This window comes from Ailuropoda melanoleuca, chromosome 20, assembly GCF_002007445.2.
Source record: "Ailuropoda melanoleuca isolate Jingjing chromosome 20, ASM200744v2, whole genome shotgun sequence".
In the NCBI taxonomy this organism is placed as follows: Eukaryota; Metazoa; Chordata; class Mammalia; order Carnivora; family Ursidae; genus Ailuropoda; species Ailuropoda melanoleuca.
The window spans coordinates 11,682,489-11,700,055 of NC_048237.1; the positions used below are offsets into that span (position 1 = coordinate 11,682,489).

Here is a 17,567-nt window from a genome sequence, read left to right on the forward strand (position 1 = left end):
AGGCACGACTCCCTGTCCTCAAAAACAAACAAACAACAACAAAACACCCAAGTCTAGGGCCAGGATGCTCCCTGAGCATGGCATGGCAGGGATAAAGGGAATAATAATTCTTAAAAGAAAGCATCTGTTAGTTTATTCCACACGTACACGGAGTGACTACTTATGTGAAACACCATCCTGGTCATTTGCAGGTCCTGGGGTGGGGGGCGGGGGTAAGGGAAGCAGGAGGAGAGCAGGGAATAAATACAACAAGAGACAAGCAAGCCATCAGGCCTGCCTTTCAAGATCTCCCAGTTTTGTAGGTGACACCGTTGATAGCATCTTTTGCAAATCACACATTTTTAAAAATCAGTTGAGCGTTTATCTTTGAAAACACAAACCCTGCTTACAAAAATCAGCATTGCAGGTAATGTTTCTCGTGTATGTGAATTCACCAGGTACCCCACTGTGGGCTGTGCATTCCTTCTCACTATTACAGTTTGACCCATGTTGTGGTCACATACCGAAACAAGGCTACGATTTTTCCAAAGAGAGGGTCAATGTGGATGTTATAGTAGTCATCTACCATTGTGTAACAGATCATGCCAAGTATTTTGCTTGAAGTTGTCTCACATATTTTCTACAGGTCAGGAATCCAGTAGCAGTCAATCTGAGTCTAGCTCAGGGTCTTTCCTGAGGTTACAATGGAAATCTCAGCCGGAGCACAGTCATCTGAAGACTTGACTGGGGCAGGAGGCTCCACTTCTAAGCTTTCCCATGTGACTGTGACTCACTAGGAAGGCTATGTTCCTTGCGACACTAGCCTCTCCACCAGGTTGCACAAGTGTCCTCACGACATGGCAGATGGCTTCCATCAGTGTGAGTGACCCAGGAGAGAGCAAAATGGAAGTAATTCTGCCTGTCATGCCTGAGTCATATCCCACCGATCCCACCATGTGCTATCTATTAGAAGCAAGTCACCAAGTCTAGCCCACCCTCAAGGGGAGAGAAGGTAGGCTCTGCCTTTGGAAGGAGGAGTATCAAATGATTTATAGCGTTTTTAAATGACCACATTTGTCATCGTGGGTAAACATAAAATCTGCTGAGATACTATCTATGAGATAAGATTTATTTACCATGTTTGTCCTACTATTGGAAAACCAGGTTGGGAAGATCTTCTTAAAGTCAATATTTAATGAATATTAGTTATTGAATATATTAGACGTATGTAAATGCATATATGTATTATGTGCATGTATGTGTAATTCTTGCTCTGAGAACAAGGAACCATGGTAGGTGGTAAAGGGGATGCAAATTAGACCTGTGCCAACCTTGTTGACCTGGAGTTCCTAGCATAAGACATAAAATGAGAATATAAATAACTATAAGAACAGCATTTGGCAACATCATGACCTTTGGAGTCAGACAAACCTATGTCATGTCTGTGCGCTCTGCCACTGACTATGTGGAAGACTTGGACAACACAGACCCTTTTTATACAATAAAGATCTAGTATTTGTATCCAGTCAGTATGGGCTAAGTAATGCTGCAGTAAAAAATGATTCTGAAATTATAACAAAAATTTATTTCTCTGAGGGTCAGCTGTGGGTTCTGTCCCACACTATGTTCATTCCAAGACGCAGGCTGACGGAGCAGGCACCATCTGAAATGTCGATAGTCACCATGGCAGAAGGAAAGAGAAAGGACCTCTTTCTAGTAAGAGACTGGCTCTTTTCGAAAGGTCCCCCTGGAAGCGACACAGGACTTTGGCTCACGTTTCCTTGACCTCGGACAGCCATATGACTATAGATAACTTCCAAGTGGCTGAAGAAGAGCAGGAAAACTTTTGTAAGAAAAGAAACAACTTGTCACATACTTGACACATACTCATTCTAAAGTCCTAAAATGCATCAGTATCTAACAAAGCAAACAGAATATGACAATGAAACAATTTGGCTTCATCGAGGTAATTGCAAAATGAACAAACATCTCTTCCCTCGTCTTCTGAAAGTCATTTTGGTTATTTGCACTTTGGTTTGTCCTGTGTGCACAGAACCTCTGAAAAAGGAAAGGTTCATTTAGGCAATGAAATAGGAAAAGAATATATTTAACTTCATATGTTAGCAACATGCCCCAATCCACTTCTCCTTCAAAAGGAAAAAAACTTCGTTCACAATTGAGGAGCAACCAAGTTTTCTCAAAACTTAATTTTTCTTTTCCTTCCCTCCTACATCAGGAGCTGGTGGCAGTCAGAGGGTTCTGACCCTAGGTTGCACTGAAAACATTTGTAGGGTATGAAAAAGAAAGGTGCTGTTTATGCTGGGGTCTCATCTATTTACAGAGACCCTGGAAAGAATACAGGAAGTGTTCAGGTGGACTTGGCCCTAGCATTAGCCAGTAGAACCAGACGGTTCTCAGCTTCCGCCTCCTCCTTGAGCTCCCCCCGCACCCCCTGCCCCTACATAGTAATAAGGAAGCAGCAACTACGACGCTAGTCAGGGATTCATAAACAAATGTGAAATAACGCAGATATGGTTTCACATTATGGTGGCATTTGCCAACATAAAAATTATTACAACTTTGCTATAAATTGTTCTGTAAATTTTACAAAATATGCAAAAACATTTCAAGAGCTGAGATAATTTAGATTTATTAAAAAGTTGAGGCCCTTGAGATTCAGCAAAAGAGTATATTTCTTTATGTAGCGTTGAGTTGTGCGGGTCTCATTTGTGTTTTGTTTTCCAGCTCCTTGTTTATAATTCATGGGTCAAAACTGGCCCTATCTGGACTTTGACCACTTAATCCGGTTTTACCCATAAATTTCTCCTCTGTCTCCGGCAGCGGATGGAGCATCTCTGAATCCCAAATTTCTTATCAGAGCATGCAGCAATCATGGCCTGCCTCGAAAAGCTGACAGGAAAGCATCTGATCTCTAGAAGGCACTCGAAAATGCTTCTTTGATGTAGACTGGGTCCCACCGTCTTTATAGGGCACCAGTCTTAAGGACACCTCTCTCACCACACTGTCCTCTTCACACACGCCCGTACACGCACAACCATATGCGCACATGTGTGTACACACACTCTCTCTATTCAATGCCACAGGCATGTTGCACATCCCAAGGCCACGCTCTCTCCCGACAGAACCTTCACCAAAACCGCGCTTCTCACTGAGGCACCCGAAAGCGGCGGCTCTCGCCTGGCCCCCGTGGTCGGAGCTGGGTAACCAGCGTGCATTTGCTAGCGCTGGAAGGAAGCTCGGCCGTGGGGAGCGCGTGCTGCGAGCGGGTTATGCGTCCCTTCGGAAGGGACAGCCTGGCGCATCATTCCCACCCTGTCCTCAGAACGAGAAAGTCATGTGGAATGGAAAGGGAAATCTTTATCGGAGAGCAAACTCTTTCCTAAGTGACCCCCCTCTCTTTCTCCCCAACTCCCCATTCCCGCATGGTCTGAAATAGAGCTCCAAGACCAGCTTCGAGCTTAAACCTCAGCTTCCATGGAGCAAACCTGACCTTAGCATCCCTCTCACACCAGCTGTCCTGTGCTTAATTGCCGCCGCCCCCGTATGTTGAGGCCATCAGGGCTGTAACGCAGCAGGTGCTGCGTGCAGGGCCTCAGCCGGGGCGGGCCGCCGTGTTCAGCCCCCGCGGCTCATGCAAAGCCTGTCACCCAGCGGGCGCGCCCGTGCTGCGGTCTCTACCCAGCCCACGAAGTGCTGTGCTCCGCAGTTCTCCGTCCTGCAAACAACAGCTTCTAACGATGCCTGAATTATTCACTCTTCTGGAGTGCGGCAGTTCCTCCCTCCGGGGGTCACGGTACCCAGCACCCTGGCCCTAAAATACATCTCACTTCTGCGGGAAGTTTCATTTTTCCTCAGCGATTGCAAACACGATCTTGCTGAACAGAGCTGAATTTTTAAGGCCGAGTTTGTGGTGTGGATTCTGATGGCTTCCCGTTAGTTCAAGTCTCTGAGGACCAGTGCCAATAAATGTGAAAGGGACAACAGTAGATTGGCATACTTTTCCATTTCCACCAGGATGAAAAACTGCTATAAATGAAGTCTAACCTTAAATGTATAATCTGTCCTTGGGAAGGGGAGGGGGGGAGAAAAGGATATAGCATCTTCAAGCTCTCGGCATCCCTTACGAGAAAAAATTGGTTCTAAGGGTCTCTGATCTTGTGTTTAGTAAAATAGAACTGCACGGCTGACTGACAGTTCTGATCTAAAGCATTTACGTTTAAGTTTTGATCTCTCTGCTTTTGATTAAAACTAATGAGCTCATTTAATTCAAAATGGGAATCTCTGATAAGAGAAATAAGGTTGATGTGATTGGATTAGAGGGGCAAATTAAACTCTTAGAGCAGAAGTTTGTGCTTATATAGTGTATTAAAAAGCTGTTGGCGTATTATGGCGTGTTAGATGATGAGAAAAATTTCATAGTAATTCATATTTAATCAGAAGAAATGAAAGTACTAAATATAACATGGCTCTGCTTTTCCCTCGAGTGATAAAAAGCTGTACATTTAAAATGACATCAGATCCATGCTCTCTAAAACAAAAAAAGAAAGAAAGAAAGAAAGAAAAGAAAAGAAAGAAAGAAAGAAAGAAAGAAAGAAAGAAAGAAAGAAAAAGAAAAAGAAAATCTTAAGAGAGACACATAAGAAAGGGACACTTGCATTGGCTCCCTCTCCCCAGAACCGAAGTGCCACCAAATAGGAAAATACAGACCTATTTAGACAGGAGTGATACAAGAAAAGCCACAGACCACAAACAGTAAGGTTTCTGTTATTATAGGAGCTCCTATTCTTCTTTCATCTGAGCTTCAAGTTTCATGTAAAAAAAATTAGGTATTTCTTTCCCTTAGAAAGAGATGGAATGTGTTTCTGAATTTAAAGTTCAAAACCTTGTTTTTCCTATTTTTCTTTGTGTTTTCATAACTATTTTCACATATGCTTAATTCTTACAAGTCCCTTTGTGACACATATTTCTTTACCCCCACCCTGGAGAAAATTAGTGTTAGCATAATCCTTCTCAAAACAAATCCCATTCGTTGTTGGACATATTTTTTTTTCAATTTTAGACTCAGAAAAATTTTTTAAACTTTAAATTACTATTCTAGGAGAGTAAAATTAGACAGTATTTATTAGGCTTGAAAATGCCAAAATTAATTTCTTTGCAGGACAGTGCTCAAATTGATAAAATCCCTTAGCAGATAGATTGATGTTGCCTTGTGGCCTGGTTGCAGAAAGGTGTTTTTAGATCAACAAGACTGCAAACTATCATTTTAAGTTTCAGGAGTAAAGAAGTGTTCCACTTAGTCTAAAAGTGTATGAAGGGGAAGGGTAACAGTCTTACTTAAGAGAGGAGATGATTATTTGTTAATATCCTGTTCAGATGGGGGCAGAGGGCAAGATGCCATTAGAGACAGCAATGGACAGTTGATACTGTTGGTGGTTTTTATTCCTTTCTGTCTGTACATTCCAATCTCAGCCCTCTATCATGGGTCAGTTGAGAAGACTTTATGCTTTCTTATTCCCCACAACGAAGGAGACCAACTCAGGAGGACAAGGACCCTGGCCAGCATACAGTTTCATGGTCCTCAGAACTGCCCAGTGGGCAAATGTCACAAGAACGGATTTGCAGGGAGGACAAAGAGCAAGTGATCCGTACTCTCATGAGCAGCCTCTCAGCCTCAGTCTTGGTTAATTCCTTAAGTCTATGGTGTCCTCCTTTCTCATGACTATTCCATCCGTGCGCACCTGCCACGACGTGGGGTGTGCTGCTCTTACTTACTGTAGACCCAACTTGCAGAGCTGCTGGAAGTTAGAAGGGCTGAAAAGCTCCTGCTAGAAGCTGGAATGGAGTCACTTTGGATTCATTCATTTTTCTTTTTTCTTTTCTGCAAAGTAAACATTTTCTAAATGAGGTAAATTGATTACTACGCTCTTAGCACCCATCAGTCCTTTATTGTTAGTGAACTCAAGGATTGCACCTGAGCAGTAGCTGTGAGGGACTGCGTAGACATCTAAATCATGTCTGTGTGTATTTTTGTATTCTTCAGTGGAGTCAGCCAGCCCCAGTCTGCTAACCACTGACAACACCCTTGAGCGTTCCTTTTTCATCCGAATGAAATCTACTCTGACCAAACGCGGCGTGCACATCAAATCATCAGGATATAAGGTAAGCTGGGCTCTGGGAAGGGACATATTTCTGTCTCCGGTCACTCCTAGGTCATTTGCATCGAGTTTCCCGGCTGCTTTGGGTCCATATAATTAACGCCTGTGACCTTGAGCAGCCCATCGGTTTCTTAGTTATTTTCCTGTCTCAAGGTACAGGCTTCATTACACGTCTCATTCTCACTTCAGATGTTGCTGAGGCACTAAATCCCTCAATAGAGTGTCTTTTCTTAAAACACTTGTTAATAATGCACCAAGGTCTTCAGCACTTGCTAGAAATTCCCTTTGATGGGGAAGGTGAACCAAATTCATATCAGTCCTTAAGATGAGCATTCTAGAATGGCTACTTGTAAGAATTCTGCTTCTTCCTTCAAATTCCCCCTTTCTCTTTAGAAAGACTGTCCATTTTACAAACCTCTTGGCCACCAAGACTCATATACGCAAGTAAGAAAATCAGGTTGGACGTCAAGAATCTTAGTTGAAGTTACAATTATTGCATATTCAGTCATACCTTGGCATCCACAGAATACTCAACATACAGAACCCATGTCCCCACAACAGCAAAGACCACGTCTGGCATCATAATCTGCATTATTATCATTTTAAGGGTAAGGATACAAAAGCCTCCTAATCTCTGGAAATTCCAACATTTTGGTTACTATAGCAACATAAATTAAGAGCTATGAAATTTATGAAATGCCTTTGGAAACCTGAATCTTATCAATTTTACAACACACTAACCAGTCTCTCAAACAATGTTTACTATACGCGGGAGGACACACAGCAACCGAATGTATGAGAGATGTGGCCGGCGTGACATTTTGCAGTTTTCGAGTTGAGAGCTTCTGATAGCTCAGTTCTTTAGGGTTACCGTAGCATTGTCAGGGATGGTTAAGAGTCATTATCATGGGGCTTAGAAACCATATATAAGTCATCAGAAACCAGGGGCCGCCTAAAAGTCAGTTCGGGTACTTTCTTTGACATGAATTCTTCAGAGAGAGAAAGGAAGGGGGCAGGGAAGCAGGCCCTTCCATGCACGACTTTTAGCTGAGCTGTGCTACCGTCAGAAGGGCACACGTGGAGCGTCCTTAACCTTTAACGGGGTTCGAAGCAAAGGAGAGGCACCAGGCAGCTCCACCGGCAGGAGCTTTCTCCTACAGAGGCCCATTACAAAGGGATATGGTGGAGGAAAGAATCCCGACTCTATCCTTAACTGTTTTGATTTTTCCTGCCTTAACTGAACCCAAGACGTTAATGAGTTACGAAGTGTGTAGCATGAGCAAGTTTGGGATTCTGTAAGCAAGCTGCAGGTAGAGCGGTCAGTGTCATTGTAACGGTAGCAAGACGCAGTCTTGGCGGTGGGGCTTTTAGGAGCCCTAGGGCTTCCTCTCACCTACGTTCTGTCGGCACGCACTCTTCACTTTTAGTGGTTTTTACTGGTTTGTAGGGGGCATGTCCCAGGAGGGAGGAAGGGTGGGGGAGGTGAAGTATAGTTTGACAAAGCAATATTTAGTATACTTCAGTGTCATTAGATAATTTTTTGAGCAAAAAAATTACTGCTTTCACGTGACCAGTGAGAGATCACAAAGCCCTGGACAAATTTGAATCTACAAAAAAAGTAGGCTGTGCAAGTAAAGAAATAGTTTCTATTTCAGTCTAGGCAAGAGACCCTGTAGCTTGCGTTCTTTCTGTGTTGCTGTTTGGTCATCTCAGGACAGCTGTTTTTCCTGTGTGGCCTGAAATTGTACAAGCTCGTTACTTTTCTTTTTAAAGATTTTGTTTATTCATTTGAGAGAGAGAGAATGAGCGGGGTGAGGGGCAGTGGGAGAGGGAGAAGCAGGCTCCCCGCCGAGCAAGGAGCCCGACACGGGGCTCAACCCCAGGACCCTGAGATCATGACCTAAGCCAAAGGCAGACGCGTAACCGGCTGAGCCACCCAGGCGCCCCTCATTTCTTAAATATTAATAGATTATCCATTCGATGAATTTCTCTTGAGTTTCTCTGGAGCCTCTTCTAGATCCTATAACCCAACATGAAACAATAAATGTCCCTGCTTTTGTGGCACTTAGATTCTAACAGTGGGAGACAGTCAATAACAATAAATAAGGTGATTTCAAACAGTGAAAAAGTCCAAACAACAGGGACTACCATAGTAGACATATTATAGTGCACTGGGGGTGGTGCGGCGTGCGTGCGTTAGCCCTCACAACAGTCCCAGAAGAAACAAATCCTCCTTGTTTCCATTTTACGGGTGAAGAAACGAAGGCTAGGGGTTAATTAGCATACCCAGCTTCACACATTGACGGGACACAGCTAAGGGTTTGAACTCTGGGCGTCTGGCTCCACAGCCTGTGCACTGAACCACTAGGCGACACTATTATGCTGAGAGTAAAGCAAGGTCATGTGAGAGTGGCTGGTGGGGGCCACTTCAGATAGGAGAGTCACAGAAGGTCTCCCTGAGGAGGTGACATGTCACCCGTGAGCGGTAAATGAGAACAGACCACCACAGAAACATGGAAGAACAGTGCTTGCAGAGCTCCTTGGGCTTAGGATTAAAGACACCTTGTAGGAAGGCACCCTCGAGAAACAAAATATGAAAAAAGTACAATTGTGAACATCCAGGATTGGAAAAGAGGAGTTATTCCAGCTTCCAGCAAATCCTAGAATGTTGAGGTGATCGTACTCCTCTGACGTATCCTGGCGGTAAATCTTTCTCAAGACATCAGGAAAGTCTCCATCCGGTAGCTCGCCTCCCTCCCCAGGACTGCGAACACGGGAGTTGGTTCATCCACTCTTCCCCCAGTACGGTGAGCCGTCCCGCAGACCCAGCGCTAGCCCTCCCCCTCCACCATGCCCTTGCCTCGTTAATTAACCGCGTCTGCAAGTCAGTGGAAGAGCCGATGGGAGCCCATGACAGGACACAGTTGAATAACATCCCTACTTATCTGTTCATTCTCAGTAAATAAATCTAACAGCTTATAAAACATTCAAATAAAACCGGTAATCACCCCACCACCACACAACAAGCACAAATAAAAAGAAACAGCGTGATAATTTCACCACGCTCCCAATATTCCTCCTAATTTATCACCATTGTTTGCTTCTTTCTTTTCCCGTAAAGCTCCAGGATGTTAAGCTATGCCCAGCGCAGGCCGTGATACTTCTCTCCACCTTTCCTGTGACCTTGGCACATAAGCTTTTCTGACTTTGTCCATCGACCTATCTGCCACTCTGTAGTGTTGCTCTTATCACTGACAGTAATAATGGCCACCAAAGTAACACCTGTCGAACATTGACTCTGACACGTACTCTGCCCAACACTTCATACTTATTTGATCTAACCCGTACAATGTTTAAAAACTTCCTCTGTGCCGGGCATTCTTCAAGTTTTACATACCGTCGTTATGCCCATTTTGCGGGTGGTGAAACTGAGCTTTAACGAGCTCCGTACTTTGCCCGTGTTCACACAGCTCTTACGTAGCTGAGGAGCCAGGACTGACCAGGCAGTTAGGCCCCAGAGTCCGCGCTCTCCACCCTCTACGTCACTGCCTAACAGATAGAGTCCAAAGAAGAACTCCCCACGAGCTGGACCTCAACGTATGGAAAGTTCATCTCAATTTTTAAAAGAAAAACCTCTGGCCTGATTAAGACCTTCTCTGTGGCTCAGCATGTCCCACAACACTCCTTTATGGAGATTTGCAGAGATTTACCTTCCTTTCCAGGGATTTTTAACACCCACCCAGGTACCCATGACCGAAAACTCTAGCCAAAGAAGTGCCACTCTGAAGCCGCAAATTCAAGTAGAGAGTGTGATGTAGGTTGCTGTTGCTTCCACGCTCCGGGCCTCGGGAAAGTTGCCCTCCTGCCAATGAAGTTCCCCAGCCGTGAGCTGACATTCAGTTGTCTCTGTCCTCATTTGCTTTGAAATCCACGGTAGCACGTTATCTGGACCAGCCACTTTCTATGCCTCCGGGGCTTCTCCTTGTTTGGGTCCCATTGTTGGCCACATATCTTAGCGTAACACAGCTCTCCTTTAAATTGCATTGCATCAGTATTCTGCCTTCTTGATTAGGTCTATGTCTGGGGGAACTTACTAGGTATAGCACAGGGGGTAAAAGGAGATATGTAATCAGGGAAATTAGAGAAGTAAAGACTAATTGGGTCGCCTCCTTAGCTCCTGTCTTTGGAGGATAGTTTCTGTTAGCCTGGGACTGTCAGTTTTCTAATCTACTCTTAAATGCCCACCAGCACCACTGTCATTTCTGGAGTTTTTATCCACACACATGATGGTGTCCTAACTCTGATGGCAGAGCGAAGCACCCGGGCTGGGAAACAGAGACAAAGAGAGAAAATCTCTGTCATGTTTATAGAATGCTGAGAATGTCTCTCAACTCACCGCCGAAGTAAAAACCCTCCCATGCTAAGGGGTCCTGCTAGGACATATAGGAACAGATTACTGAGGGAGCAAGGGGGCACTCCAGATTCTTCCCAAAAAACAAACAAGCAAACAAACAAAACAGCCCCCATCTGGGATGATTTGGGTATGGATTTGCTTGTAGCTAAGTGTCCGAATAAATGATTTCTGTAACCAGCCCAGGCTCCTTATGATATAAAGAGTCAGAAAGCATAAGTAATAGAGAAAATAATTTGAGATTCACTAGCTTATTAGGACTGCCGCTGTACCTCAGCTCTAAGAATTCCTGTATCTAGACAGGAAGTAACAAAGGCAAAAAATGAGAGGGTGCTAATTAGCTAAACCAAATTCCTCTTTACCTTCTCTAACCACAGAAATGCCTTTTAAATTAGAACCTGTTCGTTTTTTTCAAGTTCATGGTTGTATCTGCCGTGTGGAAAAAGGCACTCCCCTAATTTGACTAGTAATTTGCTTTATTTGGGGTGTCATAAATCCTGTTAATGATTTGATTAAATCAGTGAGCCTCTCCCAAGGTAAATTCATTTTGCATCAGGAAGTTCTTGAATCCCTGAGGTGAATCCGGTGATCTCAGGTTACAAAACCTTATTTAATACGAGGACATCTTTCGTGTACTTATTAAAAAACCAAATGAGTACACCTTCCAGAATGTATTTCACCAAAATTACAATAGCCTCTTCCTTCCTCCTCGTTTCCACTTCCCATTTATTCATTTTGCGGTAATACACATTGAAGTCCTGTTGCTAAAAACATCATTTCCTAGACTGCAAAAGTACAGAACCGAGATTTACATGTTGATCCCCTTATGCAGATGGAGATAATCTGAAAAAGTATTTCTCAGAAAACGTTTTTTATAAAAATGATACCTGATATTAAAGAATGACATCTGTAGTGAAGAGTTGTTTTCAGTGGTACCTGGGCCTCCCTTTCCCCCTGTTCACTTAGGTGTACAAGTGCATCGCCAGGATTTCCATGTCAAAATCACAGCTAGGTAAATTGTAAAGTTGAAGCCTTTTCATATGCAATGTAGTCTTAATTGAACATGTATACTTACAACTCTCAAGATGATAGCAGACTAGAAGGGAATTATGACTCACAAGTTCAATCATCTGGAATTTTAGTTCTTGGTTTGCTTTGCTGATAAAGTTTACGATAACTAAGATATTAACCTCTCGCTCTTCATCACCTGCCTGTTCAATGTGCTGCCGAAACTGGTTGAATCCACCTACCTCTATTTGCGAGACTCTAGCGTAAAGCCTTTTTCTGGAGCTATGATGGGAAACTCCCAAAATTACCTCCCAGAAAATTCTGCTTCTCCATTCCATTCTGCACCCTGCTCCCTGGAATATCTTCCCAAAGCCTCAGTGATCTTTACTTTGTATCTGCTCCTACGTCATCACTGGTTCCTGGTGTCAGGATAATCAAGAATTTGGTCCTAGCTTACCTTTTCTACCACCGTCTCTATCATTCTTTCCTGGAGCTATTATTACTGACGCCCTAGCAAAATCTGTCCAATCATCTTTCTTGAACTATATCTGCATATTCACACTGCTACGCTTTTGACCGTGCCGTTTCCTTTTCCTAAAATGCCTTTCTGCCACACCTGGACCTGGAAAATTCTTACACAACCAATACGGCACCACTCAAATACCACTTCTTCTTTCATCTCCCTTGATGCACTTATTCTCCGCTCGTCGGTCCTGGAATAGCATTAAGATTTTATTAAAGCTCTCTGTGCCTTAGTTTTCTCACCTGTAAAATGAAGTTATAATAATATATAACCTGGAGAAGTTTCCTACAGCTCAAGTGAGATGTCACATGCTCAATGAAACATCTTCTATCCTTTTTATGAAGTACTATCATATAATTTCATATGAGACTCACAGTAATTCTTTTAGGTAATTATCCCTATTTTCCCAACTTGAAGATAGGTTAAACTGAGGCACAGAAATATGAATTAACTTGTCTAAGGTAACATAGACGGTAAATAACAAAGCAGAGAAATATCCAGATCTTCTGATTTCAAGTGTCGCCTTCTTTCCAACATACCACGTTGGATAGCAGGTGACCTTATTCTACTTTCTTCCCTCCGCACAGAACACTGAGTGTAGTTGCCACTCAATACATTAGGTGAATTAAATTGCATGTTCTCTTTTTCCTGTGATAGCAATGAAAATGCTGACAGTACCGAGCATGTAACACACCACTAGAGACCCTGCTCTTTAACATCAGTGTCGTTTAGATGGGACCATTGGAATACCTATGAACCCAATGACCGCTCTGTGATCTGTCTCATATTCCTTTATCTTGCCTGCCAGGATGTTGTTCATCTTTGCCAGTGCCTTACTGAAGTCAGAATGTACCACATCCACAACGTTCCCTTGAACGTTGACGATTCCTTTCAGAAAACAAAAAATTGAGCCATTTTTAACATCACCATTCATCATGACTTTATACTGGCATTTGGCAATTTACTATTTTTTTCCAGTAAGTCATCTTTAAAGCGTATTTCTCTGGATATTAGCATTTTGAGGCTCTTTCTGAAAAATTAGAACAATATTGCTGATAGCCTGCCTTCCAATACAACTCCATGATTTCTCAAAGATTGCTAAAAATAAATGAAGTGTTATTATAAGGAGGTCGTTTTGCCCAAGAGGGTAACTGTATGCAGTGAACTTTAATTGTGCCAGCAGAAGGGTACCGTAGACGTATGCCTAGCAATAAAATGGGGGGCAACGTGGTAGTGGCCCTTCTCTGGAGATTTCTAAGAGCATACAGTAAACTTATCAATTAGGAGTCTCTCCTCCTCCTAGTCAGTTGTGGACAAACTAGGTGCCGTCTGGACGTTTCCCCCAATCTGAGATTCAGAGATGTTCCAGATGTCCAGACATATCAGTACTTCTCCTGACACTTTTGCTTCGGCTTTGTGTTGTCTTGAAATGATGACTACAGTATTCCAAACTGCACAAAATGTAACTGTCTTGTCAAATCAATAGATGAATTTTCAGAAAGACCAAAAATCCTGTCAACCCATTCAGGCTTTCTAAGACTGCGCATTTATTGCCTTTCAATCAAGCCAGACACCCAGAATAAATTGAAGGAGAAAAAAAATGTCCAGGGTAGAACTTACAGGCAGAGGTTATCCTGATGAAAAATGCAAATAGAGGAGAGAACCAATAAAATCAAATTTTTAAAATCCTATTATCTCTTTTTACTCCCTGCTCACCTCTGCACAATTGTCCATTACAATGTGGTTTCCAATGTCATTTTAAATACAACTGGCATTGTTTCTGATCTTAAAGAATTTATTTCCCATTACCAAGGCATGACGGTGGTTCTAGCTTGGTATATGTCATTTCTGCCGGGACTTATCAGCTAGCTATTTTGCCAACTAGAGGCATAATCACTAGCCATTCTGCACAGCATCTGTAAATTCTAAGTATGTCGGTAACCGCAGCCCAAGTATGTTGCTAACTTACAGGTACTTCATTTTTCATCATACGGATTTTAGAAGGAAGGCAGAAGTAAGAGCATCCCATCTTTGACTAATGTGAGATCTTTTCAGGTTGGCTTTCTGAGGCTTTGGTAGCTACGAATAATGAAAGTGATGACCACTTTCAAAATGAAATCTTTGATGCAAAAATGAGCAACTCTTTCTGTATCTAATGTTCTTCAGAATTCTCACCACTGTCCCTATAAATATATTCTCAATCTGATCATTTTTTTAAATATAATCTTACTATTATGAGACTTTGGCCAACAGAAAAGTTTTAAAAGGAAAAAAAATACAGTCTGTAGAACTAGGAAGTCAATGCAAACACAGTTGATCGCTTTTTGGACCCAGCACTCATGTGAGAAACGTCCTAACAGCAGCAGTCAAGGCCCTCAGTTGCTGTTTCCCTAAAGTCACCTCTTCCTCCAGTGGTCTGAAATAGCAGGTGCTTCACTCTGTATAGATTTCAAGGGCTTCCAGATACCTTACTGTTTGACCTTCATTGCTTGAAAACTGCCCTACCAGACGGTGATGGAGCACAGAGGCTGTGATGTCAGACAGTCGGGGATTTGGACTTAGTCCTCTCATTTCTGATTCTTTAAATAAATTAACTTTTTTAAGCATCTGTTTCCTCTCTTGTAAAGTCTCCATAGAACCTTCTTCATGAGGGTACTGTAAAATAAAGTGAGATGATACAAAGTACTACCGTAATGCCGGACCCACAGTAAGCATGCAATACATGTCCATATGTGAGGTTTAATGTTTATGGAACGTGTACTGTGAGCTGGTCTAGACAGTCCAAAACCTTAATTTCTACACCCCTGCACATGCACCTGTAACTGTGGAAAATCGTAAGTCATCCATAATATTTCAGATTATCTTCTGGAAGTTACATGAGCTCTGGAATAATAAATGATTTCTTCTGAATATAGAAAATGCATTTATTTCTGGGAAATTTCTCCTTGCTTAAGTGTCCTGAATATTGATTTGATTTTAAGAGACAAAATATGACTGAAATACGTCATCTGTCCCTTTAACAAAAGAAGCACATACCGACCGCATGGTTTTCCTTGGAATTGATTTAGCCTCATGGCAAGACTACTATAGCCCCTTAATGCAAGAAGTGAACTAGGGGCAGGGCCAATTTGATGTTGTTGATCTCTGGGATAAATGGAGCTTCTAGGCTCCTATAGTCCATAAGGCTCTGTGGTTTGGTTAAAGTATCTACATACACATAAACTGAACCCTCTGGGGAAGGCAAACTACCACTGTGGCTTGAACCCAACCTGCATCTCAGAGCTACTACACAACATTCTAGAAGGAATTGTGTTGACTCACTCCAAATAAGGGTAAAGAGCCAAGATTCTGGAGTTTCTGTCTTCTCACGTCATAACGTCCTGGGGGACAAGAAACTAGTCACATCTTTCCTATCGCTCTATGAATGCCCTCCACCATCAGACTAAAAAATGGTCCCTTGCAAAGTACCATGAGTTATAAGACTCTTACTTAAACAAACGAATCGTCTGTATTAGCATTTCTCAACCCTCTGCTTCTGTGGGTGTGGGTGTGTATTCTGAACTACGAGTGGGCAATGGATAGCTCTAAGTTACCATATTGGAAGCATCACTTTCAGCTCATTGCTGGTAATGGTTTTCAGAACAAATCCATATAAGCTGTTGCTGGACTGATAGCAGTATTTATACCTCCATTTCAACAGGGCTTTTGTACATTATTTTTATTCTCCCTGGAGTATAGATTGTCCTCAGATATTCCCCTGGGTCACGCCTGCATTTCATTCAGATTTCTGCCCCGGGGTTGCTTGCCTCACCACCACATCTAACATAGTTCAAGCACCCCTTCTGTACCTATCATCTGCTTTATCCTTATTGTTCTTCTAGCACTTAACACAACCTGACACTAGGTCATAAATTTATCTGTATATAATTTGTCTCCCCATCATGGTGTAAACTTAAGCTCCCACAAGAGTTTCAGTGACATAATAGAAATTCAATAAACATTTGTTTAAAAATGAATGAACTTATAAATATTGGTCATTTGTATGAAGGCTAAAATATATTTCTTCCTTGGGTCAGTGTGCTAGTTCCTTTAAAGGGGATTTAGAGGTGAGAATGTGCAGCCACTGGAATTATATCACTTTTTGAGCTTCCAAGCCCTATTGCCAGGAAGACAAGCTGAAGGTTTCTTCCTTTTCCTTTTAAAAAAGGCTGTACTCATGGTTGACATATTCTATGACATCTTTTTCTTGCTATCATATTCAGTTTTTGAAAAATCAACATGTATTTAACTTGTACCCCACTTGTACCCAATTCTAGTGGCTAGAACTCTGGAAGCACAATCAAGAGTCACTTGATTATTACTTGGTGGTTCTGAATATATTTAACAGTCCTCAACAGCCCCTTGTCAAATGTCCTTCAAACTCATGACTCCTTGTAGAAGTCATGAAAACAGAGTGGCTTACTAGGGGCACACCTGGTGAGGGAGTCAGAAAATTTCTTCCCACGCCAGCACATTGCTGTTTGCTTGCTATGCAACATTGGACAAACTGAAGGATTGTTCTGGGCTCCTGTGTCCTTGCTGGAAACAAAGGAAACAATCGGATTTGCCTCCAGTGTTCTTTAGTCATGTGCTGGTTGAGATTGCGCCCCCTTTAGCTCTGTTCTCTGCATTAGGGTGAAAGCTCTTCGGGACTCTCGGGGTGGAATGGAATAGAGAAGTCTGCCTAATCTGGAGCAACTTCACTCCTGGGAAGAGAGAGGTTAAAGCTGCCAGGAAGTCCTCGCAAAGGCCATCCAGAGTTACCAAGAGCTGCTCTAGTGCCTCATAGGCAGTGCTGGTTTGAGAACCTGAAATAATTCCAGGAGACATTTAACCAAATCCTTGTCACAAGGGAGAAGAGGTCTGGGGAAGGTTCTGTAATTCTTAGAGGAACTTTTGTACTTTGTCCTACGTAGAGACTATAAATAGACTACACTGAGCAATCAAGCGAGATCCCAAGATGAGCATAAGAATAAAATGGTGCTTTGAGAGTAACTCTCTTGCCTTATTCCATGAACAGTGACAGGTTGTTTTTCCTTACTCACCTTAACACAGTATGTATTCACCGCTCTTTTTATGCCAGATAGCACACATTTTATGTTCTTATTAAATTCATCTGTCTTCCCCTTTAATTTTTTTTTTTTTTTTTTTTTTTTTTGCAGTTGGCTTATTGATGAACATTCTGTCAGTGTTGTCTGAAATGGTTGTAAGTTTCCAGGTGCAGGGAACTGCAACTTTTAACCTACCTGAAATAGCCCTGCAAACAGTTGAGTCCTAGGTCAATGTTCTTTAAAGCTGAATGGAATTAACAATATTATAATTGTCAAAGCCCTCGAAGGAAGGTATCATGGAAATGGAAAGCATTCTTATCTTTGAACTGCCGTTTTGTTATAAACTATCTTCTCTATGAAACGGTATCTTCCCCCCCCCC

The 17,567-nt window shown here is 42.5% G+C and overlaps 1 protein-coding gene across 1 annotated transcript in view; it reads left to right on the plus strand.

The window, feature by feature from the left end:
• NPAS3 (neuronal PAS domain protein 3) overlaps positions 1–17,567 on the plus strand; it is an 891,598-nt gene that overhangs the window by 818,285 nt on the left and 55,746 nt on the right. The window contains 1 exon segment of the mRNA XM_034648322.1: positions 6,041–6,159. Within this exon segment, the coding sequence (XP_034504213.1) occupies positions 6,041–6,159 (119 nt within the window).